Source organism: Ranitomeya imitator, chromosome 4 (assembly GCF_032444005.1).
Source record: "Ranitomeya imitator isolate aRanImi1 chromosome 4, aRanImi1.pri, whole genome shotgun sequence".
NCBI lineage: Eukaryota > Metazoa > Chordata > Amphibia > Anura > Dendrobatidae > Ranitomeya > Ranitomeya imitator.
In genome coordinates, this window is record NC_091285.1 from 651,024,697 (window position 1) to 651,052,545 (window position 27,849).

The 27,849-nt window shown below is 47.5% G+C and overlaps 1 protein-coding gene across 2 annotated transcripts in view; it reads right to left on the reverse strand.

The window, feature by feature from the left end:
* Positions 1 to 328: 328 nt before the first annotated feature.
* Positions 329 to 27,849, reverse strand: part of PPP2R2A (protein phosphatase 2 regulatory subunit Balpha) — a 58,824-nt gene continuing 31,303 nt past the window's right edge. For both annotated transcript variants that reach the window (XM_069767018.1, XM_069767017.1), the window contains exons 8-10: positions 5,474 to 5,643; positions 1,551 to 1,642; positions 329 to 1,473 (exon numbers count right to left, since the gene is read on the reverse strand). In XM_069767018.1, coding sequence (XP_069623119.1) covers positions 1,194 to 1,473; positions 1,551 to 1,642; positions 5,474 to 5,643 — 542 coding nt within the window. In that variant the 3' untranslated portion in view covers positions 329 to 1,193. The remainder of the gene's footprint in view (positions 1,474 to 1,550; positions 1,643 to 5,473; positions 5,644 to 27,849) is intronic.

Consider the following 27,849-nt stretch of genomic DNA (forward strand, 5'->3'; position numbering starts at 1 on the left):
AGTCTTGGAAGGGATTATATGGCCTCCACATAGCCCTGATCTCAATATCATCCTGTCTATCTGAGATTACATGAAAGATTTGCACAAGTGACATCCATGGAAGATCTGTGGTTAGTTCTCCAAGATGCTTGGAACAATCTCCTGCTAAATTCCATCAAAGACTTTGTGCAAGTGACCAGTGGGACTAGAAGAACTGAGCAGTATTGAAGGTAACGCGGCTATAAAAATATATATTAAAGGGGTGTTCCCAGTCATCACTTATGAGTCTAGGTGATGACTGGGATCACCCCTTTAAGTCATAGGGTATATATAATAATTACGACACACATCCTTTTCATTAACTTTTATTCAGTAGTTTTTTTATCCTTAGTTTTTTTGGCTTTTTTTAATTATTATTTTTTTTTTTTTCATTTAAGTCCTTTTGTTTTATTTCCCCCTTTCTCAAATCGACAGACAAGGCAAGAAGTGATTACAGTCAGGTCGTCATTAAAAATGAGTGACCAAGACAACTTCTCGGTCATAACCTTGTCCCCCTCCCCCCCCATCATGCCTCCACCCCTGCCGCACTCAGCCAGATTTCCCTGCGTGCTTTCCCAGCCGTTGGATTTATGCCAGCGCAGGGCGCGACGAGCAGGAAATGGGACCATTCAGTACGGAAGAATGAGCTTTCTAGGATTGCAAGAAAGATATAAAAAAGAATGGGGGTGGGGGGTGAGTGGGTGGATATTAAAAAATAAAAAAGGGACGCAAAAAAATATGGAGTGAACGAGGGAAAAAAAAAAACAGATTAAAGCCACCCTGACCAGTCTTGATCCTACGGAGAGGACCGTACAGAGCGCAGCCTGGGACTGCCATTGACATCTCAAAATAAAAAATAAAAAATTATAGACAAAATGAAAATCTACACATCAGGCAAGATGGTTAAAAAGAAAAAAAATAATAATACAGTAGTTGCCCACAGGGCGAGAAGACAGCAGGAGTAGGGATCGCCCTGAGCAGCCATAAAAAAAAAAAAAAATAAAAAAAAGAATCGATGGCACCTTAAACACTGGAAAAGTCAGACGGGGTGGGACTGGCAAGAGTTCCCGCACAGTCAGAAGTTTTCTTCAGTTTTGGAACGGGGTACGAATTCTAGTCTCGACTATTGGAACTAATTGGGACTAAAAGGACTGTCCTGTATGGAAAGGCCAGTACTAATTGACCCTGTCCTGGAATATATACAGGTTATTGGTGGTGGCCACAGCAATGATGTTCTCTTTCGGGTGCCAGGCCGTGTGCAGGATCTTCTTGTTGAAGTCCAGACTGTCCACCGTGATCTCGTCTTTCTTCCGTTTGCCGCTGGCACACACTTTCCGTGGTTTCAGCACCATGCGTGGCTTGCTGTTCTCCCGTGAGGCCTCAAGGGTGATGTCACGTTTGGTGTTGCGGTCAAACATTCGGAAAAAGTTATTGTAGGAGCCAGTCATGACGACGCTAAAAGGGAAGAGCGGCACGGGTTAATGTCACGGTCTGTGTGACGGACAGAATTACCGACTCGACTCGTTACTTACTTGTCAGGTCCGTTCCAACAGCACTCAAACTTGTCGAAGATACAGTCGTTCTCATATAAGGAGCAGAGCTTACTCCTGAGGTATTCATGTACCTGTGCAAGGGAAGCAGAATGGGGCATAGATCAGGCACTATGAACCAGGCAGGCGGTGTCGTGTCGGACCCCCACCAACATCATGTGTCTTATCCGGACTTATTAAGCCTCTGTAAACCACCAGCATGTTTTTATGCAGATGGAGCTTAGTTCTTCAAACAGGCACAAGTTAAAATCATCCATTTTGCTAATCGGTAGTAAAGGGACGTATTAATTTCACAGAAGATGAGTATCTGCAGCATGAGACAGTAGAGATCATCATATAAGTCTCTGTGGCTAATGGGACACATGCCCATGGGAAAGTACAGATAATCATACAAGTCCCTGTGCCCAACAAGACAAACGTCCATGGGACAGTAGAGATCGTCATATAAGTCCTTGTGGTCAATGAGACACGTGCCTATGACATTGTAGAGAAAGTCATACAAGTCCTTGTGGTCAATGGGACACATGTCCATGGGAAAGTACAGATAATCATACAAGTCCCTGTGCCCAACAGGACAAACGTCCATGGGACAGTAGAGATCGTCATATTTTAATCCTTGTGGTAAATGGGACACTTGCCTATCGCATTGTAGAGAAAGTCATACAAGTCCTTGTGGTCAATGGGACACATGTCCATGGGAAAGTACAGATAATCATACAAGTCCCTGTGCCCAACAGGACAAACGTCCATGGGACAGTAGAGATCGTCATATTTTAATCCTTGTGGTAAATGGGACACTTGCCTATGGCATTGTACAGAAAGTCATACAAGTCCTTGTGCCTAATGGGACAGTAGAGATCGTCATAGAAGACCCTGAACCTAATGGGACACATGCTCATGGGACAGTAGAGATAGTCATATTTTAATCCTTGTGGTAAATGGGACACTTGCCTATGGCATTGTATAGAAAGTCATACAAGTCCTTGTGCCTAATGGGACAGTAGAGATCGTCATAGAAGACCCTGAACCTAATGGGACACATGCTCATGGGACAGTAGAGATAGTCATATTTTAATCCTTGTGGTAAATGGGACACTTGCCTATGGCATTGTATAGAAAGTCATACAAGTCCTTGTGCCTAATGGGACAGTAGAGATCGTCATAGAAGACCCTGAACCTAATGGGACACATGCTCATGGGACAGTAGAGATAGTCATATTTTAATCCTTGTGGTAAATGGGACACTTGCCTATGGCATTGTATAGAAAGTCATACAAGTCCTTGTGCCTAATGGGACAGTAGAGATCGTCATAGAAGACCCTGAACCTAATGGGACACATGCTCATGGGACAGTAGAGATAGTCATATTTTAATCCTTGTGGTAAATGGGACACTTGCCTATGGCATTGTATAGAAAGTCATACAAGTCCTTGTGCCTAATGGGACAGTAGAGATCGTCATAGAAGACCCTGAACCTAATGGGACACATGCTCATGGGACAGTAGAGATAGTCATATTTTAATCCTTGTGGTAAATGGGACACTTGCCTATGGCATTGTATAGAAAGTCATACAAGTCCTTGTGCCTAATGAGACAGTAGAGATCATCATATAAGTCCCTGTGCCTAATGGGACACATGCTCATGGGACAGTAGAGATAGTCATAGAAGTCACTGTACCTAATGGGACACATGCTCATGGGACAGTTAAATAGGAAGTCCATTAACCTATCAGTATTCTCTTGGAGTGGGGAAGGAACGTCCAATTGGATGCAGATACCGGTAATATCCTTGCTTGGATCTGATGCACAATCCCAGAGCTGGACTGACTTAGCACTGATCTCAAGTTCTGCCTGGTCAGTAATGGCCTCAAACAGCAGCAGGTCGCAGGTTAAGGCACTGCTACCGATAACTGGGCATTACTAAAAGTATTACGTGTTCCTCCACTTGTAAGTATTGGGACTGTGAAAAATAATACAGCGAGGTTCACACGGGGCTTGTGCAAGTTGCCTGCATTATAAATGTGGAGTGTCTCCAGACATATACTTTAACATCCCCACAGACCCCCAGATGTGGAGCATGTGAATTCTACTGGCCTCCTGTCTCGCTGCTGTGTGCCCGCAAACCCTTAATTTGTCTAGGGGGAGCGCAGTAGACTGCAGTCCCCATGAGGTATACATACAATGGGTCCCTATGGTCTCCCTAATATTGCTGATGGAGCCTCCAGCACAATGGAGCCTGAAGAAGGACAGCTGCAGTTTTGCAATGTAAGAGGTTCTGAAACAAAATCCACAACCACATTTCTGCAGTGAATCTGTTCCCTGTGGAAAATCCCTTCAGAATTACTCTTCAGAAGAAAAAAAAAAACTCAAAAACCATTTCTGCTACAGGTTTTCACCTCATCTAGTGGACACTGACTTGTCATTCCATGTTGTTATCATTGCACTCCTGATGAAGCCGGGACTAAGGGGTGAAACGCACAGCGATCGCTGGCCCATGTACATGCAGGAGCAGTATCATCACTAGAGTTTTATCTATATGTGTCTTCACCAGGAGTTAGAAGACTATCACTCTGATACCAAGTTCTTTATACTCCCTAGATCTGCTCACACCGCTTTCTGGCTGGGAAGCTATATTAATAATTATATATTTTGGCATTTATTTCATTATATAAGGTGAATCATTATCTTGGGAATGTGCTTCCCTTCTGATATATTCATTTTGGCATCCTGTAATTGGTACTTATCCAGTCTATGCCGCACGTTGCACTTTATTTTGCCTGTGCGTTTACTGCATGTGTGGGACTGTCCCTTCCAATATAAGTGCCCCATAGACCATCATCTATTCTGTTCCCTGCACCATGTATTATACCCTAAATCAGTGTTCCCCAAGACCGGTCCTCAAGAGCCACCAACAGGTCATGTTTTCAGGATTTCCTTAGTATTGCACAGGTGATGGAATTTTGCCTGTGCAGGTGATGCAATTGTCACCTGTGCAATACTAAGGACATCCTGAAAACATGACCTCTTGGTGGCTCTTGAGGACCGGACTTGGGGAACACTGCCCTAAATCACAGCCTTTACCACCTCTACCCCCCTTCAATTTTTTGACTTGTAGACATATGATTTATTGTTTCATCTAACGGTAGGGCTTACTAGGGGAGCTCAGGGCCAGCAGACACACGAGCAGGGGGGCGCCATCTCTCCTTGTATTTCGGATGCCAACCTCCGCAAGTAGGAAGGTATTCAGCAGGCTCTAGTTTAGGAGATCGTGCACCGAGCCTTGCAATGAGCCTTTTGTATGAATGTTTCCTGCACTGTGCTAAGCAAACATGCATCTAAATTTACTCAAGAGTTTTTACACTGCCATTACTATCATGTAATGACCGCTGTTCCTTAGCTGGCTAATGTCTCAGCTTTAGGGTCAATGTCATTGTGCAGCCTTTTGGCCTGTCCACATTCCCCATATACATTTTTTCCTCGACATAGGAGGTGTTGCTTAAGAGGGGCATCTACGTCAAATCGGTCCGTTTGATCATCACTGGAGACTGTCGAAATGTGAGTGGTAGCGCCATCATCTGCGTGTATAATTTATATATATATCATCTATCTATCTATCGATATATATAGATATATATATATATATATATATATACACATACATACACACACTTAGCACCAGTCAGCGCTATATCCTTCTGACACTCAGTCCCTGCCTTCTGCCCCCCTTTTCTACTGCTTTGCACATATGCACTTTTTTTCACCCTCATGGGGATTTTATTAGGTATTTTTTCATTGAAAGTTAAATTTACAGGGTTTTTCTTGGTGAACCAAGTTGACACCCTATTTTCATCTGCTTTGTTAGCCTTTCATTTTAGGAAGAAATGTCTCCTCCGATTCCCAGTCACCTGATATGTTTCCACAGGACGGTTCTCCATGTTCAGGTCCCAGATTTTGACAGACAAGTAGTCCCTGGTCATCATGTATCGCCCATTGTGGCTGAACTTCACATCCGAAATGGAAGAGATGATCTCGGAGAAGAAGGACCGATTGCTGGGATCTTCTGGCTCCTCAAACACTGGAAATAAAGGAAGGTAGGTTTAACCCCGTAACCACTAGATTGGCAGCAGCCATCTTGCTCCTCCTAGGACGTCCACCCTGTCGCTGGTTAAGTAACTGCAGGCTCAAGTCCCTTGATTAAGGGCGTAGTGTAACGCCAGAATCGCGTAAGGTTTTAGCCTCATGGTGGATCCTGTTCTTAAATTAATTTGATTTAATGGATACTCTCAAAATGATCTATGACTAATTAGCGAGGAGAGACCGTGTAAGCTAAAACATTTATGTAGTCTAAAACTGGATAAATCATACAAACCAAAGTGATAAAGTTCAAGTGCTAAAAGGTTACTAGTGCTCAATAATAAATGGTGTGATCTCATCACTGTTGTTCTAATTCTCTGCAGGTCGCAGGGGCCCAGAAGAGGACTGTATAAAAAGGGGGTTGTTTCCAATATTCCCTGTCGTGCCCCTGCCCTTACAAGGACAGTCCCCAACTAAAGCTATTAAGATGTACCCACCGGATCATGTCAAACCTCCCTACGCGTTTCCTCCCCCTTTTGGAGGATTCATCAGGGGAGTAATAATATGTGTGGGGAACCAAGCGTTCCTGCATTGGCAGGTAACTGGCATGTCAGGTCCAGCTAGTTTAACCCCTTCCTGACATACGCAGTACTAGTACAGCGCTGCTATTTCCGGTCACCGCGCTGCATCGCCCTCACCGGGTGAGGATGGCTGCTATTTCTCATAGCAGACCATCCTGGCACGTAACCACGTGGGGCTGATCCGCCCCCCTTCCCACCCCCCATCCCTGTTCCAGTACCCCTCCTCCCTCCAATTGATTTTTTTGCGCTTTTTTGTCCTGTGCGCGGCGTCCCGCGCAGAGCATTCGTGCTCTTCCTGTGTCCGCGGCGCTTTGATCAGTATCGCTGCTGATCAGAGACTGCGCCACGGGAATTTCTTTTTTTTTAGCTAGTTAGTGTAGCGGACTTCGCAGTCCAAGCAACATCCAAGTTTTTTTTAGAAAAAAAAAAATATTAGTAGTTAGTACAGCGTAGTTTTAGACATAACGTAGCGCAGCCGGCATCACATCTTTAGTGACGACCAATCTTGTTTTAGAAAAAAAAAAAAAAGTACAGAGTAGTTTTATAGGCAGGGAGGTAGCTTTTTTTTTTCTTGCATCAAAAATGCATTAGGGGAGCGTACGTCACATTGTTGGCGACATCCGTTTTTCTTTTGTAATAAAGAATTTGCGTCGGATAAATTTATAGGGAGGGCATTAGTGTAGTGAACGTCTATTTTTTTTATATACAAACTTTTTTTTTTTTAAAATATGATTTTTCTTTACATTTTTTCTTCTACATTTTACCTCTCTACTTCTTTTTTCTCTGTTTTGTTATAATAAAGAGTACCCTATACACAAGCCCCACATATTACGTGTAAAAGCACCACTTACATACACATCCCCGGGGTTTGGGAATAAAAAAAATGGCCCATTCGTCAACAAGGCGCTATTCACCAGAGGAGGCTTACGCCATCCTTGCATCCGACATGGATTCAGCCAGTGAGGAAGATCCCACATTCCTCATTATCCTCCTCCTCATCTGGTGAGGAAGGACCCCCAACAAGGCACCCTAGGACCCAGGCAACTCCTGCAGCAATCGATCCTGTATGGATTGCACCCCCCCCCCGAAAATTTTCAGCCCGTTATTCCAGATTTCAGCAGCAGCTCAGGAATCCAGTTTGACACCGGTGGCCTCACTGAAATTGACTTCTTCAAATTCTTTTTCAGTGATGAAATAATAAACATTAAGGTGGCCCAGCCGATCCTGTATGCCCAGCAATTTTTCACCCAAAATCCCATGACATCATATGCCAGATGGACCCCTGTAAAGCAGAGATGATGACATTTTGAGGAATTGTGCTGCATATGGGCATAATAAAAAAACAGAGATTCGTCAGTACTGGAATGCTGACATTCTCTACAGTACACTGGAATTCTGCATGGCCGTGAAAAGGACACGATTTGAAGGGATCCAAAGATTTTTGTATTATAGTGATAATGCGCAGTGTCCTCCCCGACACGATCCTAACTTTGATCGCTTATATAAAATTTGGTCAGTTGTTGAACACTTCAGCAGAAAATTTGCTGAGGCGTACATACGCCAGAGGGACATCGCTATTGATGAATCTCTCGTTCACTTCAAAGGGAGGCTAAAATTCTGACAACACCTGCCCAGTAAGAGGTCCAGGTACGGAATAAAGCTGTACAAACTGTGCGAGAGTACCTCAGGGTACACCCACAGATTTAGGGTCTACGAGGGGAAGGACACCCAGATTAACCCCCCTGAATGCCCCCCGTCCTGGGGGTGAGTGGGAAAATTGTGTGGGAATTGCTGCACTCACTGCTGGATAAGGGTTATCACCTCTACATTGATAACTTTTACACCAGCGTCCCACTCGTCAAGGCCCTTTCTGCCAGAGGTACAGCTGCATGTGACACCGTGCGAAAAAAAAAAAAATCAGCGAGGCCTCCCTAAGCCGCTAATTGGGCAAATGCTGAGAAAAGGGGAAAGCAGAGCGCAATGCAGCGACAACATGCTGGTGGTCAAGTATAAGGACAAAAGGGATGTCCTTATCCTGACTACCACACCGTGACAACAGCACCCTTGTCACTGTTCGTGGGACCACAACACAAGTCCCAAAGCCAGATTGTATCTTGGATTACAATCGGTACATGGGGGGTGTAAATCTCTCAGATCAGGTCCTCCAACCATACAGTGCCATGCGAAAAGCCAAAGTATGGTGCAAAAAATTGGCCGTGCACATTGTACAGATGGCACTGTACAATGCTTTTGTGCTGTTCCGATCTGCAGGCAATACGGGGACCTTCCTTCAGTTTCAGGAGGAAGTCATCAAGGCCCTAATGTTTGGCACTCGGGGAGGTGAGGGCCCCAATACTTCTGAATCTGACAGTGCCTGTATTGACCCAGGTCAACACTTCCCAGGACAGGTTCCCCAAGCAGCGAGGACAGGACGATCACAAAAACGGTGCAGAGTATGCTCCAAGAGGGGAATCCGAAAGGACACAACTTACCATTGTGAAACCTGCCCTGAGAAACCTGGCCTTTGCATTAAGGATTGCTTCAAAGCGTAACACACATCCACAAATTAATACAATTAGTTTATACCCTTTTGACACAACACATCTATAATCTGATGTACCCCGCACATCTTACACATACCGCCACATTATAAAACCAAAAGCATTATAGCTATTACTATAAAACTATGCCTGTAGATACATTCCTTCAGAGGTCTAGTTTCCAAAATGGGGTCAATTTCCACTGTTTAGGCACATCAGGAGCTCTGCAAACGCAACATGATGTCTGCAGACCATTCCATCAAAGTCTGCAATCCAAAAAGTCACTCCTTCCATTCTGAGCCCTGCCGTGCGCACAAACAGTGGTTTTCCCGCACATATGGGTATCGGCGTACTAAGGAGAAAATGTGCAACAACTTTAGTGGTCTATTTTCTCCCGTTACCTTTGTGAAAATAAAAAAAATTGGGGCTAAATGATCATTTTTGTGGAAAAAAAAAATGTGATTTTTTTTTCACGGCTCTACGTTATAAACTTCTGTGAAGCACCTGGGGCTGCAAAGTTTGTTAAAGGGTCTAGTTTCCAAAATGGGGTAACTTGTGGGGGTTTTCCAATGTTTAGACACATCAGGAGCTCTTCAAACGCGACATGGCGTCCACTCTCAATTCCAGCTAATTTTTCATTCAAAAAGTCAAAAGGTGCTCCTTCCCTTCCGAGCCCTGCTGTGCGTCCAAACAGTGGTTTTCCCCCACATATGGGATATGGGCATATTCAAAAGAAATTGCTCAACAATTTTAGTGGACCATTTTCTCCTTTTACACTTGTGAAAATAAAAATAGGGATTTTTGTGTACTCACCGTAAAATCTTTTTCTCCGAGCCATTCATTGGGGGACACAGACCGTGGGTGTATGCTGCTGCCAATAGGAGGCTGACACTAAGTGATACAAAAAAAGTTAGCTCCTCCCCTGCAGTAAACACCCTCCTGCTGGCTCTCAGCTAACCAGTTCGGTGCAAAAGCAGTAGGAGATCAATAACAATATATGAGCGTATAGCATGTCATATTCTAAAAAACAAGCATAAGCTAATAACAGGGTGGGAGCTGTGTCCCCCAATGAATGGCTCGGAGAAAAGGATTTTACGGTGAGTACACAAAAATCCCTATTTCTCCTTCGCCTCATTGGGGGACACAGACCGTGGGACGTCCCAAAGCAGTCCCTGGGTGGGGACAACAATACATCAGGCCCTGTGTAACCGCTACTTACAAGTGCGCCACCGCGGCCTGCAGAGTCCGCCTGCCCAGACTCACATCTGTGGAAGTGTGGGAATTATAGTGCTTCAAGAATGCATGCAGACTGGACGAATCCGCAAGCTTGCAGGCGTGCCTTGCTGACGCCTGGTGCCTAGAACCCTTGATAGACAGGGAGATAGGCTGACATCTAGCACGGAAGGACTCCTGGATGGTGAAAAGAATTCACCATGTTATCATGGTCGATGAAACAGCTAAACCCTTCCTGAAAATGTCAGGAAGCCTTTCTCTACCATCAGGAAGCCCAAATAAAACGTCCAACCTTCAGAAGGACGCCGTCCTCAAGACGTACCTACTCAGAGCACTCACTTCGTCCAGAATATGGGGGATCTTATTCCATTTTGTGGACTGGAGCCAAAAGAGATGAGGGAAGAACTATGCCCTCATAACAGTGGTAATACAGTACCACCTTGGTAACAAGGGATGGAGATGGCCTGAGGACAACCTTGCCTCGAAGGTAATAAGGGAAAAAAGTCTGAAAGAGCAGAGAAGCTAGCTCCGAAGACTCGTCAGAGTGAGAATATCGCAGAGGAGAACAGGACGACTTTCCCTGATAGTAAAGTCTGCCCGAATGAAAAAGGAGCCTACTGTAAGGCTCCTAGGAATAATAAGGTCCCAATGATCTAACGGTATGCGATAGGGAAGAACTACGTGTGAAAACTCCCTGTGTGAAAGTCCCTACTTGCAGTTGTGCTGCGATAAGGCGAGAAGATACTAGCTCCGCAAACAAAAAACGGACGTGGTCAGTACGGATCTCTGAGGATCACTGGGGCCCCTTTCTGCTTCCGAAAGGCTTTCGGAAGCAGTGGAAGGGGAGTTCTGGAAACTGGTACCACGGCAGAACCAGAGCATGGAGAGCGATGGCTCTTGGATCTCGAGGCCGAACCACGAACTCGAGTACATTGGCCTTCAGTCTGGATGTCATCCCACCTACAACTGGAGAGCTCCAGTAAGGACAGATCTGATGGAAGACATCAGGGTGAAGTTCCCACTGACTTGAGGCGGAACCCTGACGGCTGAATTTGTTTGCCGTTCAGAGTTCTACTTCTGGGATATATACTGCCGAGATCACCGAATAATAGACTTCGGCACATCAGAGAAAGTGTGGTACCTGGGTCATGGCGCCTGACCGTGGGTACCTGCTAGATGACTGACGTAAGGCACCGCCGTGGCATTATCCAATTGAATTCGGATAGGGAGACCCGCCAGAAGGCAGTGGACCTGCTGTAAGACTACCATTCGGATCTCCAGAACAATGATGGGGAGAAGAAGACTGGCATTGGTAGTTACTAATAACCATTGAACCGGGAGAAAGGCCCTGGATGAAGAAGGAGCTCAGAGACTATTGTCTGAAAGTCTGTTTGACTTGCTGAAAACGAGCGGAGCGAAGGAAACCGCTTCCATTGTCGTTACCATTTTTCCTCAGAACTCTCTTAGCAAATCGAATGAAATGAGGGGTTGAGCAATCAAGTCCTCAGAACTCTCCTTGCGCGAGCTCCCTGTTGAAGGGCCATGACCTTGTCTCGAGGAAGAATTACCATCCTTCTAGAAGTGTGCAGGATCATCCTCAAAAAGGATATCTGTTGAGCTGGAAATGAGGAGAACTTGTCTAAGTGTAGCTGCCAGCCCAGGAGAGAAGGTATCGCAAGAGATCTAGACGACTCAGCGTAGTCCTGGAAGGGCGGCTAGACAGACCAAACAGGGCAGGACGAGCACGCCTCGAGTGCAAGAGAAACATGACATCCGCCATGACCCGAGCGAACACTCTGGGTGCGGAAGCAAGGCCGAAGGACAAGGTTGTGACTTGAAAATGCTGTTGACGAATGGAAAGGCGAAGGAATTTTTGCAGAGGGCAAGCAACCCGAATGTCGATGGATGCCGGAAACTGCACCTTTTTCTGTTGAAGTAATGGCTGAGCGGAGGAACTCCATCCAAAGAAGGAGGACCATGTCAAAGGTTGTTAGAAGTTTGAGGTCCAGGGTCGATCTTACTCTTCGTTCCCCTGTTTGGAACCAAGATCCCTTAGATCTAGACTGTGCTGGACAATCCTTATACAATCCTTTGTCAGTCTCCCGCTCAAAGGATTTGATTGGCCAGTTGTTGCTGGTGTGAATCAAGGTAGTTAAGGTCTCCCAGCCAGGAGACCATTGCTCTAGCAATCCATGCGGCCGCTAGGGAGGATAGAGCGCTGGACCCGAAGCCGCAAGACGGAACGAACCAGATTTGCTATCTGACAGTCCGTGGTATTTTTAATTGATGACCCATCAGGTAGGGATACTGGTAGGTATACCACAGGAGATTCTACCCGGTTAATCTGCCCCATGGCAGAATGTGCGGCTGCATCCAGCAGGTCATAGTCTCTTGCCATCTCCTCTTTTAACGGTGCAGAGATAAAAATTAGGAACCCTCGATCCATCAACCTCTTAACAGGGAAGTGGAGAGGAATTGTCCGCCTTCTTGCATCATCCACTAAATAGAGGTGATGCAGAGGGGGGAGCTCGTACGCCAAAAAGGGTGCCTCTATATGTTCCACAGAGTACAGGTCTCCAGGTGGACAGGACAGGTTGTCTGGCGTTAGGCCTGGATGCAGAAGAGGAAACATGGAGACGACACTCCGTGTGCTCGTCTGTTGATGGTGTGGGAAGATCGGTGCCCTTTAAAGGACCCGTCGCCCTTAAAAACATGGCATCCCACGTAGAGGCTTCTGTCCAGTGAATCGCTTATCCGAATTGAATGGCAAATGCTCTCGAGGGAGTTTAGTCTCTGAAGCTCTGGCAAGCTCAGGCAATATCCAATCCATGTTCAGAGCCTTGTTGTCATCAAATCATTGGTGAGGGAGCAGGAAACGAAAAACTTCCGTTTTCTAGATGCCTGTATGTTTCTAGACGCCTGCACGTTTCTAGAATACTTGCGGCCCCTGCTAGCCGACGGCTCCCATGTAGGATAGGGACCATGTATATTGGTCCTGCGAGCACTCCAAACACAGAGGGTACACAGAGGGATTCAATCTCTTGGTCAGAGAACCATGGATTGGTCAGTGAAGAAGTCCACTGAGGGGAACTAGAGGATAAAGCTGGGGTCGGCGGCGGAGGGCTCCTCGGACTGATCAAGCGCCTTTAAGACCAGGGAATACTGGTCATGCACCTTTAAGACCAGGAAATACTGGTCATACGCCTTTAAGAACAGAATACTGGTCATGCGCCTTTAAGACCAGGGAAAACTGGTCATGCGCCTTTAAGATCGGGGAATACTGGCCATGTGCCTTTAAGACCGGGGAATACTGGTCATGCGCCTTTAAGACCAGAGAATACTGGTCATGCACCTTTAAGACCAGGGAATACTGGTCATGCGCCTTTAAGACCAGGGAATACTGGTCATGCGCCTTTAAGACCAGAGAATACTGGTCATGCACCTTTAAGACTGGGAATACTGGCCATATGCCTTTAAAGAAGTTGTCCACTACTATAAATTTTTTTTTTTTTTACATAAATCTTGCTATTATGTGCCACTGAAAACATCTACTGTGTTTATTTTAGCAATATTAGCTGTTATCATGCTGTAGCAGCACATCTTCAGTGCTGGATTCAGCTCTCATGAGGTTAATCGACAACTTCCTTATTGTGCCCTAATACTATAAGTTCCATGATGCTTTGCACTGCCACTAAGCCCGAACCTAGCACACCCACTCCAAAAACACACCCAAACCCCTCCCTCCTCTCTCTTCAAAAAGATTTGTGGTGTCATTTCTGTCCAACTCCTCTTTTACATTTGTCCAACCCACACTCCATTACACACAGATAGATAGATAGATATTGGATAGATAGATATTAGATAGATAGATAAATAGATAGATAGATATTAGATAGATAGATAGATAGATAGGTAGATAGGTAGATAGATATTAGATAGATAGATAGATATTAGATAGATAGATAGATAGATATTAGATAGATAGATAGATAGATAGATAGATAGATAGATAGATGATAGATAGGTAGATAGATAGATAGATAGGTAGATAGATATTAGATAGATAGATATTAGATAGATAGATGATAGATAGATAGATAGATAGATAGATAGATAGATAGATAGGTAGATAGATATTAGGTAGATAGATATTAGATAGATAGATATTAGATAGATAGATAGATAGATATTAGATAGATAGATATTAGATAGATAGATAGATAGATAGATAGATAGATAGATAGATAGGTAGATAGATAGATAGATATTAGATAGATAGATATTAGATAGATAGATAGATAGATATTAGATAGATAGATAGATAGATATTAGATAGATAGATAGATATTAGATAGATAGATAGATAGGTAGATAGGTAGATAGATATTAGATAGATAGATAGATATTAGATAGATAGATAGATAGATAGATAGATATTAGATAGATAGATAGATAGATGATAGATAGGTAGATAGATAGATAGATAGATAGGTAGATAGATATTAGATAGATAGATATTAGATAGATAGATGATAGATAGATAGATAGATAATAGATAGATAGATATTAGATAGATAGATGATAGATAGATAGATAGGTAGATAGATATTAGATAGATAGATAGATAGATATGGGATAGATAGATAGAATTAGATAGATAGATAGAATTAGATAGATATGGGATAGATAGATACATACAGATATATCTATTTCCATAGATATGTCCATATCCATGTTTCTAAACCCCTTCACCCTTGGAGCTTTTTTCGTTTATCGCTCTCCTTCTTTCCAGAGCCATAATGTTTCCGTCAATATGGCCATGTGGGGCTTATCTTTTGTGGGACAAGTTCTACTTTTGAACGATATCATTGGTTTTACCATGTCGTGTAACAGAAAATGTGAAAAAAATTCAAAGTATGATGAAATTGCAAAAAAAGTGCAATCCCACACTTGTTTTTTGCTTGGCTTTTTTGCTAGGTTCACTAAATGCTAAGACTGTGTGCACACGTTGCGGATTTGATTGCAGATCTGCAGCGTTTTTTGCCGCACAGAATTGCACCAAATCCGCAGTGTAGTGCACAACAACCAACGTAAGTCTATGGGAGCCGCAGACTTGTTGTGCACATGCTGCGGAAAAGGCCGCACCGAAACGCAGCTTTTTTTTTTCTCCGCAGCATGTCACTTCTTTTGTGCCGAACTGCAGCGTTTCTGCACCCTTAGGCCAGGATCGCACACAGCGAGATACGGCCGAGTCTCGCAGGTTAAAACCAAGCTCTGGCACCGGCACTCTGGAGCGCAGCGTGCGGCCGCACAGCAATACATGGAGCCGCACGCTCCGCCTCGGAGTACCGGTGCCAGAGCTTGTATTTAACCTGCGAGACTCGGCCGTATCTCGCTGTAGTGTGACTCCGGCCTTAGACTTTCATTGAGATGTAACAAATATCTGCAGTTTTGCTGTGGATGTGGGCCCGAGAAACGCTGCAGTTCAGGAGGAGGGAAGTGTGTGGGCGGTGACCAGGGCCGAACTGGCCATCGGGCACTTCTGGCAAATGCTAGAAGGGCCGGTGCCAGTAGTGGGCCGCTGCACTCTTTCCCCCTCCTTCCACCAGTGCCGCCGCCGAATTCAACTATACCGGCGTCTATGACGCCGGTATAGTTCAATGCAATGATGGAGGAGAGAGCGTCCGCTGACGCTCCCTCTCCCATCATTCCCCGCTCTGCCTCTAACACTGCGGGTGCGAGATGACGTCATTTCATCGCACACCTGCTGTGTCCCGGGCAGACTGCAGCCGCCGAGACAGGAGCAGCGCGGGCAAGAGGAAAGGTGAGGAGAGTGTGGAGCCATTATCGGGGGGATGAGATGTGGGTTGTGCTGTATATACCACTGTGTGGGTTGTGCTGTATATACCACTGTGTGGGCTGTGCTGTGTATATACCACTGTGTGGGCTGTGCTGTGTATATACCACTGTGTGGGCTGTGCTGTGTATATACCACTGTGTGGGTTGTGCTGTGTATGTACCACTGTGTGGGCTGTGCTGTGTATATACCACTGTGTGGGCTGTGCTGTGTATATACCACTGTGTGGGCTGTGCTGTGTATGTACCACTGTGTGGGCTGTGCTGTGTATATACCACTGTGTGGGCTGTGCTGTGTATATACCACTGTGTGGGCTGTGCTGTGTATATACCACTGTGTGGGCTGTGCTGTGTATATACCACTGTGTGGGCTGTGCTGTGTATATACCACTGTGTGGGCTGTGCTGTGTATATACCACTGTGTGGGCTGTGCTGTGTATGTACCACTGTGTGGGCTGTGCTGTGTATATACCACTGTGTGGGCTGTGTATATACCACTGTGTGGGCTGTGTATATACCACTGTGTGGGCTGTGCTGTGTATATACCACTGTGTGGGCTGTGCTGTGTATATACCACTGTGTGGGCTGTGCTGTGTATGTACCACTGTGTGGGCTGTGCTGTGTATATACCACTGTGTGGGCTGTGTATATACCACTGTGTGGGTTGTGCTGTGTATGTACCACTGTGTGGGCTGTGCTGTGTATATACCACTGTGTGGGCTGTGCTGTGTATATACCACTGTGTGGGCTGTGCTGTGTATACTACTCCGCGGGCTGTGCTGTATATACTACTACGCGTGTTGTGCTGTATATACTACGACCCGGGCTGTGCTGTATACTACTACGCGGGCTGTGCTATATACTATGCAAGTTGTGCTATATTATATGCGGGCTTTGATATATACTATGGGAGGTATATTATATTCTATGGGGGAGGCCGTGTTATATACTATGTGGCTGTGTTATATACTATTGCGGGAGTATATTCTATTCTATGGGGGAGGCTGTCTTATATACTATGGGGGGTATATTATATTCTATGGGGGAGGCTGTCTGATATACTATGGGGGGCTGCATTATATTCTATGGGGGCTACATTATACTCTGGGGTGGCTGCATTATACTCAGCAAATTCAGATGTAAGGCTACTGTCACACTTGCGTCGGTACGGGGCCGTCGCAAACCTTCGGCCAGACGTACCGACGGACGTTATGCTAACTTTAGCACAACGTGGGCAGCGGATGCAGTTTTACAACGCATCCGCTGCCCATTGTGATGAGCGTGGAGGAGGGGGTGGAGTTCCAGCCACGCATGCACGGTCGGAAATGGCAGACACGTCGCACAAAAAAAGTTACATTGAACTTTTTTTTGTGCGTTGTGTCCGCCAAAACACGACGGATACGTTGCTAATACAAGTCTATGGGTACAAAACGCATCCTGCGAGCACATTTGCAGGATCCGTTTTTTTTCGCCGAATCTTTTTTTTTCTGCCGTATCCGTTTTTTACCACCTGATCGTTTTTTTCCGCCAGATCCGTTTTTTTTTTTTCATAGAGTTGTATTAGCGCCGGAGTGCGTCTGATGGCCACACGTTTCATCAGTTTTTTGCTAGATCAGTCGCTGTGCATTTTTTCAACATACCGAAAAACCGTTCCTCTGTATGTGTTTTCCGTCCGGTGGAAACAGCTTTTTTGACGGATCCTGCAAAAACGGATTAAACGTGTGGCCACCAGGCGCAATCCAGCGCGAATACAACTCTATGAGGAAAAAACAGATCTGGCGGGAAAAAAAAACATCCGGTGGAATAAAATGGATCCGGCGGAAAAAAACGGATCCGGTTGAAAAAAAAACGGATCTGGCGGAAAAAACGATCCGGTGCAAATAAACGGATCCTGAAAATGTGCTCGCAGGATTCGTTTTACCCATATACTTGTATTAGCGACGGATCGTGACGGATGGCCAGACATCGCCTCCGTCGTGCTACGGATCCGTCGTGTTTTGGCGGACCGTCGGCACAAAAAAACGTTCAATTGAAATTTTTTTTGGCCGGCTCGCCTGCCATTTTCTACCACGCATTTGCGGCAGAAACTCCGCCCCCTCCTCCCCGCACTTCAGAATGGGCAGCGGATGCGTTGAAAAACTGCATCCGCTGTCCACGTCGTGCACAAATTTCACAACGTGCGTCGGTACGTCGGCCCGACGCATAGCGATGGACCCGTACCGACGCAAGAGTGAAAGAGGCCTTAATGAGCGATGAATTTAAAAAGAAAAAAAAGCGGAAAAAAAACGGCGTGGGCTCCCGCGCAATTTTCTGCGCCAGAGGGGGAAAGCTGACGGCCGGGGCCAATATCTGTAGCCTGCTATGAATATCAGCCCGCAGCTGTCTGCGTAGCCTTTACTGGCTATTAAAAGAGAGGGACCCCCCCCAAAAAAAATGACGTGGGGTCCCCCTATATTTTATAGCCAGAAAGGCTACGCAGACAGCTGCAGGCTGATATTCATAGCCTAGAGAGGGGCCATGGATATTGCCCCCCCCCCCCCCGGCTACAAATACCAGTCCGCAGCCGCCCCAGAAATGGCGCATCTGTAAGATGCGCCAATTCCGGCACTTAGCCCCGCTCTTCCCACTCCCGAGTAGCGGTGGGATATGGGGTAATAAGGGGTTAATGTCACCTTGCTATTGTAAGGTGACATTAAGCCGGGTTAATAACGGAGAGGCGTCAATAAGACGCCTATCCATTATTAATCCAATAGTAAGAAAGGGTTAATAAAACACACACATTTGGAAAAAAGTATTTTAATATTCTTCATTTAACCCCTTCATGACCGGGGGATTTTTCGTTTTTCCGTGTTCGTTTTTCGCTCCCCTCCTTTCCAGAGCCATAACTTTTTTATTTTTCTGTCAATTTGGCCATGTGAGGGCTTATTTTTTGCGGGACTAGTTGTACTTTTGAACGACATCATTGGTTTTAGCATGTCGTGTACTAGAAAACGGGAAAAAAATTCCAAGTGCGGTGAAATTGCAAAAAAAAGTGCAATCCCACATTGGTTTTTTGTTTGGCTTTTTTGCTAGGTTCACTAAATGCTAAAACTGACCTGCCATTATGATTCTCCAGGTCATTACGAGTTCATAGACACCTAACATGACTAGGTTATTTTTTATCTAAGTGGTGAAAAAAAATTGCAAACTTTGCTAAAAAAAAAAAAAAAAAAAAAAAAAAAAATTGCGCCATTTTCCGATACTCGTAGCGTCTCCATTTTTCATCATCTGGGGTCGGTTGAGGGCTTATTTTTTGCGTGCCGTGATGACGTTTTTAATGATAGCATTTCGGTGCAGATACGTTCTTTTGATCGCCCATTATTGCATTTTAATGCAATGTCGCGGCGACCAAAAAAACGTAATTCTGGCGTTTCGAATTTTTTTCCCGCTACGCTGTTTAGCGATCAGGTTAATACTTTTTTTTAATTGATAGATCGGGCGATTCTGAGCGCGGCGATACCAAATATGCGTAGATTTGATATTTTTTTTATTGATTTATTTTGATTGGGGCGAAAGGGGGGTGATTTAAACTTTTATGTTTTTTTTATTTTTTTCACATTTTTTTAAACTTTTTTTTTTAACTTTTGCCATGCTTCAATAGCCTCCATGAGAGGCTAGAAGCAGGCATAGCACGATCGGCTCTGCTACATAGCAGCGATCTGCTGATCGCTGCTATGTAGCAGAATTGCACGTGTGCTGTGAGCGCCGACCACAGGGTGGCGCTCACAGCGACGGGCAATCAGTAACCATAGAGGTCTCAAGGACCTCTATGGTTACCATTCACAAGCATCGCCGACCCCCGATCATGTGACGGGGGTCGGCGATGACGTCATTTCCGGCCGCCCGGCCGGAAGCGGTAGTTAAATGCCGCTGTCTGCGTTTGACAGCGGCATTTAACTAGTTAATAGGTGCGGGCAGATCGCGATTCTGCCCGCGCCTATTACGGGCACATGTCAGCTGTTCAAAACAGCTGACATGTCCCGACTTTGGTGCGGGCTCACCGCGGAGCCCTGCATCAAAGCAGGGGAGCCGGCATCGGACGGTATAGTACGTCCGATGCCGGTAAGGGGTTAACCATACTTACCATACTTCAGCGCCTGCAAAAAAAAGTAAAATAATAAACCGTATACTACCTGTCCGCCTTAGTCCAATTAATAACGAGTGTCCCATGACGATCTCCCCTATAGAACAGTGACATCGGGTCATGACACTGCTCTATAGGACCCTCAGTGACACACTGACAGGAGACAATGGCTCCTGCAGTGCATCACTGAGGTTACTCTAGTTCACTGGTCTCACTTTATGGCAATTGCTGCATGGGAAAATGTCTCACCCAGCAATGCCAATAGTGAGACTAGGGACTATTTTCTCACAGGGGCGTAGGAATACCTTGTGAGGAATACATGATGGAAGGATACCTTCCATCATTGTGTTCCTGGAGTCCCTGGAGAGTGGTCGCATCAACTGATGCTCCTGCTCTCCACGGGAGATCGTCGTGGGACACTCGTTTTAATTGGATTTCTGCGGACAGGGAGTAAATTGTTTGTTTATTATTTTAATATTTTTTACAGGTGACAATGGCTTCGGGGAACAAAGTGACAAGTGATGGTGAGTATGTACTCTATGTTATATGTACTGTATGTCTGTAGTATATATGTACTGTATGTCGCATGTCGTCGCATGGTGCATGTCGTCGCATGGTGCATGTCGTCACATGGTGCATGTCGCATGTCATCGCATGGTGCATGTCGTCGCATGGTGCATGTCTTATGGTGTCGCATGCAGCATGTCGCCGCATGGTGCATGTCACATGGTGCATGTCGTCGCATGGTGCATGTTGCATGTCGTCGCATGGTGCATGTCACATGGTGCATGTCGTCGCATGGTTCATGTCGTCGCATGTAGCATGGTGCATGCAGCATGTCGCCGCGTGGTGCATGTCGTCGCATGGTGCATGCATGTCGTCGCATGGTGCGTGCATGTCGTCGCATGGTGCGTGCATGTCGTCGCATGGTGCATGCAGCATGTCGCCGCGTGGTGCATGTTACATGGTGCATGTCGTCGCATGGTGTGTGTTGCATGTCGTCGCATGGTGCATGTCACATGGTGCATGTCGTCGCATGGTTCATGTCGTCGCATGTAGCATGGTGCATGCAGCATGTCGCCGCGTGGTGCATGTCGTCGCATGGTGCATGCATGTCGTCGCATGGTGCGTGCATGTCGTCGCATGGTGCGTGCATGTCGTCGCATGGTGCATGCAGCATGTCGCCGCGTGGTGCATGTTACATGGTGCATGTCGTCGCATGGTGTGTGTTGTATGTATGTATGTATGTATGTACTGTGTATGTTTTTTTTTTTTTTTACATTCAACACATTAGCCGGATGATGGGACTACTACTGTCCCATCATTGGCTAATGTGTCACTTACTGTCAGTGTAGCAGGCAGAGCCCGATGGGACTTGTAGTCCCATCGGACGATGCCTGCACACACACACACACACATTCCGGCGGGCAGACCCCTGCACACGCCGGCGGGCAGGCACCCGCACACGCCGGCGGGCAGAGCCCCGCACACGCCGGCGGGCAGAGCCCCGCACACGCCGGCGGGCAGACACCGGCGCCGGTCCACAAAAACACCGGCGCCGGCGGGCAGATCCCCGGCGACCGCAGGCAGCACAGCCCCGCCCGCACATCATGATCCCAGCAGCAGTAAGCACACACAGCCCCGCCCGCCCGCCCCCAGCACAGCCCTGCACGCAGCCCCCAGCCCCGCCCACAGCCCAGTCACTCTTGCTGAGTGACTGCTGACTGTGGGGGCTGGTCACGCCTGCTGCTGACGTCACGTCAATTTCTAGAGTCTGTAAATTGACGTGACGTCGGCGGAAATGAGCGGCTGCTGTAGTCTGGGGGTCACGTGACCCGAACTCAGCAGGCAGAATAGCGCCGCTCACAGGCAAAAACGGAAATGCAAGGTAATTGCCCAATTCATTAGGGGCCCCGGGGCGATACATTGGGGGGTTAATTGAAAGTAGTGGACAACCCCTTTAAGACCAGGGAATACTGATGTAGAGTCGATGTGCCCCTTTAATGCAAAAATACTGTCACCCCAGTGTGAGCTGGCCGGGTGGACCAAGATGGCCACCGGGAGCTGCAGAGTTGATAAAATCTCGCAGAGAGCGAGAAGCGCCAATTTGGGGGGCGGAGCCACAGACACGATGATGTAAAGGCCTAAGCCGGGGCCTAAATTTCTGTAGCTGGCGGACGTCGCCAGTGGGTCGTTCCAGGCAAGACTTCCAGGATGCGGCCTACAAATCGGCCGAAGCCGGGGACTAAATTTTTGCAGCCATCCAGAGCGTTACCTCAGAGAGGTGGGCCACAGGGAAGTGGCTGAGGCTGCCTGTCAGCATGTGGATATCCCACTGAAGATGGATCCACTCACCATCGGTGCGCGTCCCGGCATGGAGCCGCCGCGGATGTGGGTTTCAGCGCTGTTCTGTGCAGCGTGGACGGTGCAGGGATAAGCCTCAATCCATCATCCGTTTGTTAGGGAGGTGGAGAGGAACCGTCCGCCTCCTTGTGCCATCCGCTTTCACAGTGGTGGGACAGTGGCTGCTCGGACGCCATAGAGAGGGGCCTCTGTACAGCCACGGAGTTCAGTCCGGGTGGACAGGGCCAGTTGTCCGGCATTAGGCCTGGCTCCAGGAGAGGGTACATGGAGGCGACACTCCATGTGGTCGCCTGCTGCTGGTGTGGGGAGATCGGGACCATGAAGGAACCGTCGCCCCTGAAGTGAGCTCAGGCATGGCTTCCCACGTCGCAGGAGAGGGTACGGGGAGGTGACACTCGCCGTGCTCGCCTGTTGATGGTTCGGGGGAGATCAGAACCTTGAAAGGAACCGTCGCCCCTGAAGTGAGCTCAGGCATGGCTTCCCACGTCGCAGGAGAGGGTACGGGGAGGTGACACTCGCCGTGCTCGCCTGTTGATGGTTCGGGGGAGATCGGAACCTTGAAAGGAACCGTCGCCCCCTTCACTCCGTTAATTAAAAAATAAAAATTTACAGAAAAGTAAACAATAAAATAAAAACGTTGGGGTCTGAAACAGACCCATGTGCCTCCTACAGACACTAAGCAAGAACTGGTTAGCTGAGAGCCAGCAGGAGGGTGTATACTGCAGGGGAGGAGCCGAGAGCCAGCAGGAGGGTGTATACTGCAGGGGAGGAGCTGAGAGCCAGCAGGAGGGTGTATACTGCAGGGGAGGAGCCGAGAGCCAGCAGGAGGGTATATACTGCAGGGGAGGAGCTGAGAGCCAGCAGGAGGGTGTATACTGCAGGGGAGGAGCTGAGAGCCAGCAGGAGGGTGTATACTGCAGGGGAGGAGCTGAGAGCCAGCAGGAGGGTGTATACTGCAGGGGAGGAGCTGAGAGCCAGCAGGAGGGTGTATACTGCAGGGGAGGAGCTGAGAGCCAGCAGGAGGGTGTATACTGCAGGGGAGGAGCCGAGAGCCAGCAGGAGGGTGTATACTGCAGGGGAGGAGCCGAGAGCCAGCAGGAGGGTGTATACTGCAGGGGAGGAGCCGAGAGCCAGCAGGAGGGTGTATACTGCAGGGGAGGAGCCGAGAGCCAGCAGGAGGGAGTATACTGCAGGGGAGGAGCTGAGAGCCAGCAGGAGGGTGTATACTGCAGGGGAGGAGCTGAGAGCCAGCAGGAGGGTGTATACTGCAGGGGAGGAGCTGAGAGCCAGCAGGAGGGTGTATACTGCAGGGGAGGAGCTGAGAGCCAGCAGGAGGGTGTATACTGCAGGGGAGGAGCCGAGAGCCAGCAGGAGGGTGTATACTGCAGGAGAGGAGCCGAGAGCCAGCAGGAGGGTGTATACTGCAGGGGAGGAGCCGAGAGCCAGCAGGAGGGTGTATACTGCAGGGGAGGAGCCGAGAGCCAGCAGGAGGGTGTATACTGCAGGGGAGGAGCCGAGAGCCAGCAGGAGGGTGTATACTGCAGGGGAGGAGCCGAGAGCCAGCAGGAGGGAGTATACTGCAGGGGAGGAGCCGAGAGCCAGCAGGAGGGTGTATACTGCAGGGGAGGAGCTGAGAGCCAGCAGGAGGGTGTACACTGCAGGGGAGGAGCTGAGAGCCAGCAGGAGGGTGTATACTGCAGGGGAGGAGCTGAGAGCCAGCAGGAGGGTATATACTGCAGGGGAGGAGCTGAGAGCCGGCAGGAGGGTGTACACTGCAGGGGAGGAGCTGAGAGCCAGCAGGAGGGTGTATACTGCAGGGGAGGAGCCGAGAGCCAGCAGGAGGGTGTATACTGCAGGGGAGGAGCTGAGAGCCGGCAGGAGGGTGTACACTGCAGGGGAGGAGCTGAGAGCCAGCAGGAGGGTGTATACTGCAGGGGAGGAGCCGAGAGCCAGCAGGAGGGTGTATACTGCAGGGGAGGAGCCGAGAGCCAGCAGGAGGATGTATACTGCAGGGGAGGAGCCGAGAGCCAGCAGGAGGGTGTATACTGCAGGGGAGGAGCCGAGAGCCAGCAGGAGGGTGTATACTGCAGGGGAGGAGCCGAGAGCCAGCAGGAGGGTGTACACTGCAGGGGAGGAGCCGAGAGCCAGCAGGAGGGTGTATACTGCAGGGGAGGAGCTGAGAGCCGGCAGGAGGGTGTACACTGCAGGGGAGGAGCCGAGAGCCGGCAGGAGGGTGTACACTGCAGGGGAGGAGCCGAGAGCCAGCAGGAGGGTGTATACTGCAGGGGAGGAGCTGAGAGCCAGCAGGAGGTGTATACTGCAGGGGAGGAGCTGAGAGCCAGCAGGAGGGTGTATACTGCAGGGGAGGAGACGAGAGCCAGCAGGAGGTGTATACTGCAGGGGAGGAGCTGAGAGCCAGCAGGAGGTGTATACTGCAGGGGAGGAGCTGAGAGCCAGCAGGAGGTGTATACTGCAGGGGAGGAGCTGAGAGCCAGCAGGAGGTGTATACTGCAGGGGAGGAGCTGAGAGCCAGCAGGAGGGTGTATACTGCAGGGGAGGAGACGAGAGCCAGCAGGAGGTGTATACTGCAGGGGAGGAGCTGAGAGCCAGCAGGAGGTGTATACTGCAGGGGAGGAGCTGAGAGCCAGCAGGAGGTGTATACTGCAGGGGAGGAGCTGAGAGCCAGCAGGAGGTGTATACTGCAGGGGAGGAGCTGAGAGCCAGCAGGAGGGTGTATACTGCAGGGGAGGAGACGAGAGCCAGCAGGAGGTGTATACTGCAGGGGAGGAGCTGAGAGCCAGCAGGAGGTGTATACTGCAGGGGAGGAGCTGAGAGCCAGCAGGAGGTGTATACTGCAGGGGAGGAGCTGAGAGCCAGCAGGAGGGTGTATACTACAGGGGAGGAGCCGAGAGCCGGCAGGAGGCTGTATACTGCAGGGGAGGAGCTAACTTTTTTTGTATTACTTAGTGTCAGCCTCCTATTGGCAGCAGCATACACCCACGGTCTGTGTCCCCCAATGAGGCGAAGGAGAAATATCGTTGCTAAAAGATCATTTTTGTGGAAAAAATGTGATTTTTTTTTTTCAGGGCTCTACATTATAAGCTTCTGTGAAGCACTTGGGGGTTCAAAGTGCTCACCACACAGCAACATAAGTTCATTAACCCCTTACCGGCATCGGACGTACTATACCGTCCGATACCGGCTCCCCTGCTTTGATGCAGGGCTCCGCGGTGAGCCCGCACCAAAGCCGGGACATGTCAGATGTTTTGAACAGCTGACATGTGCCCGTAATAGGCGCGGGCAGAATCGCGATCTGCCCGCACCTATTAACTAGTTAAATGCCGCTGTCAAACGCAGACAGCGGCATTTAACTACCGCTTCCGGCCGGGCGGCCGGAAATGACGTCATCGTCGACCCCCGTCACATGATCGGGGGTCGGCGATGCTTGTGAATGGTAACCATAGAGGTCCTTGAGACCTCTATGGTTACTGATTGCCCGTCGCTGTGAGCGCCACCCTGTGGTCGGCGCTCACAGCACACGTGCAATTCTGCTACATAGCAGCGATCAGCAGATCGCTGCTATGTAGCAGAGCCGATCGTGCTATGCCAGCTTCTAGCCTCTCATGGAGGCTATTGAAGCATGGCAAAAGTTAAAAAAAAAAGTTTAAAAAAATGTGAAAAAAATAAAAAAAACATAAAAGTTTAAATCACCCCCCTTTCGCCCCAATCAAAATAAATCAAAAAAAATATCAAATCTACGCATATTTGGTATCGCCGCGCTCAGAATCGCCCGATCTATCAATTAAAAAAAAGTATTAACCTGATCGCTAAACAGCGTAGCGGGAAAAAAATTTGAAACGCCAGAATTACGTTTTTTTGGTCGCCGCGACATTGCATTAAAATGCAATAACGGGCGATCAAAAGAACGTATCTGCACCGAAATGCTATCATTAAAAACGTCATCACGGCACGCAAAAAATAAGCCCTCAACCGACCCCAGATGATGAAAAATGGAGACGCTACGAGTATCGGAAAATGGCGCAATTTTTTTTTTTTTTTAGCAAAGTTTGGAATTTTTTTTCACCACTTAGATAAAAAATAACCTAGTCATGTTTGGTGTCTATGAACTCGTAATGACCTGGAGAATCATAATGGCAGGTCAGTTTTAGCATTTAGTGAACCTAGCAAAAAAGTCAAACAAAAAACCAGTGTGAGATTGCACTTTTTTTGCAATTTCACCGCACTTGGAATTTTTTTCCCGTTTTCTAGTACACGACATGCTAAAACCAATGATGTCGTTCAAAAGTACAACTCGTCCCGCAAAAAATAAGCCCTCACATGGCCAAATTGAAAGAAAAATAAAAAAGTTATGGCTCTGGAAAGGAGGGGAGCGAAAAACGAACACGGAAAAACGAAAAATCCCCCGGTCATGAAGGGGTTAAAGGGTCTAGTTTCCAAAATGGGGTCACACGTGGGGGGTTTCCATTGTTTAGGCACATCAGGGGCTATTCAAATGCAACATGGCGTCCGCTCTCAATTCCAGTCAATTTTGCATTCAAAATGTTAAAAAGCGCTCCTACCCTTCCGAGCCCTGTTGTGAGTCCAGTGGTTTTCGCCCGCCCACATATGGGGTACCTGCGTACTCAGGAGAAATTGCTCAACAGCTTTAGTGGATCATTTTCTCCTTTTACCCTTGTGAAAATAAACTAATTGTTGCCAAATGATCATTTTTGTGACTAAAAAGTTAAATGTTAATTTTTTCCTTCCACATTGCTTCAACTCCTGTGAAGCACCTGAAGGGTTAATAAACTTCTTGAATGTGGTTTTGAGTACCTTGAGGGGTGCAGTTTTTGGAATGGTGTCACTTTTGGGTATTCATATAGACCCCTCAAAGTGACTTCAAGTGTGAGGTGGTCCCTAAAAAAAAAAAAACCGGTTTCGTAAATTTTATTGAAAAAATGAAAAATCGCAGGTCAACTTTTTACCCTTATAACTTCCTGACAAAAAAAATATTTTGGTTCCAAAAATGCGCTGATGTATAGTACACATGTGGAAAATGCTACTAATTTGTGTCACATAACTCTCTGGTTTAACAGAATAAAAATTCAAAATTTGAAAATTGCGAAATTTTCACCAAATTTTCATTTTTTCCCCACAAATAAACGCAAGTTATATCGAAGAAATTTTACCACTAACATGAAGCCCAATATGTCATGAGGAAAAAAAAAATCTCAGAATCACTAGGATCCGTTGAAGCGTTTCAGAGTTATAACCTCATGAAGTGACAGTGGTCAGAATTGAAAAAAATGGCCAGGTCAGGAAGTTGAAAACAGGCTTCGGGGTGAAGTTAGAACCTGTCCTTTTGAAGCCTGGTACATGAGCACTGGTAACCTTTTAGCACTTGCACTTTATCACTTTGGTTTGTATGATTTATCTAGTTTTAGACTACATATTAAAAAGTTATGTTTTAGCTTAGGCTACGTTCACATTTGCGGTGCGTCGGGCGCAAC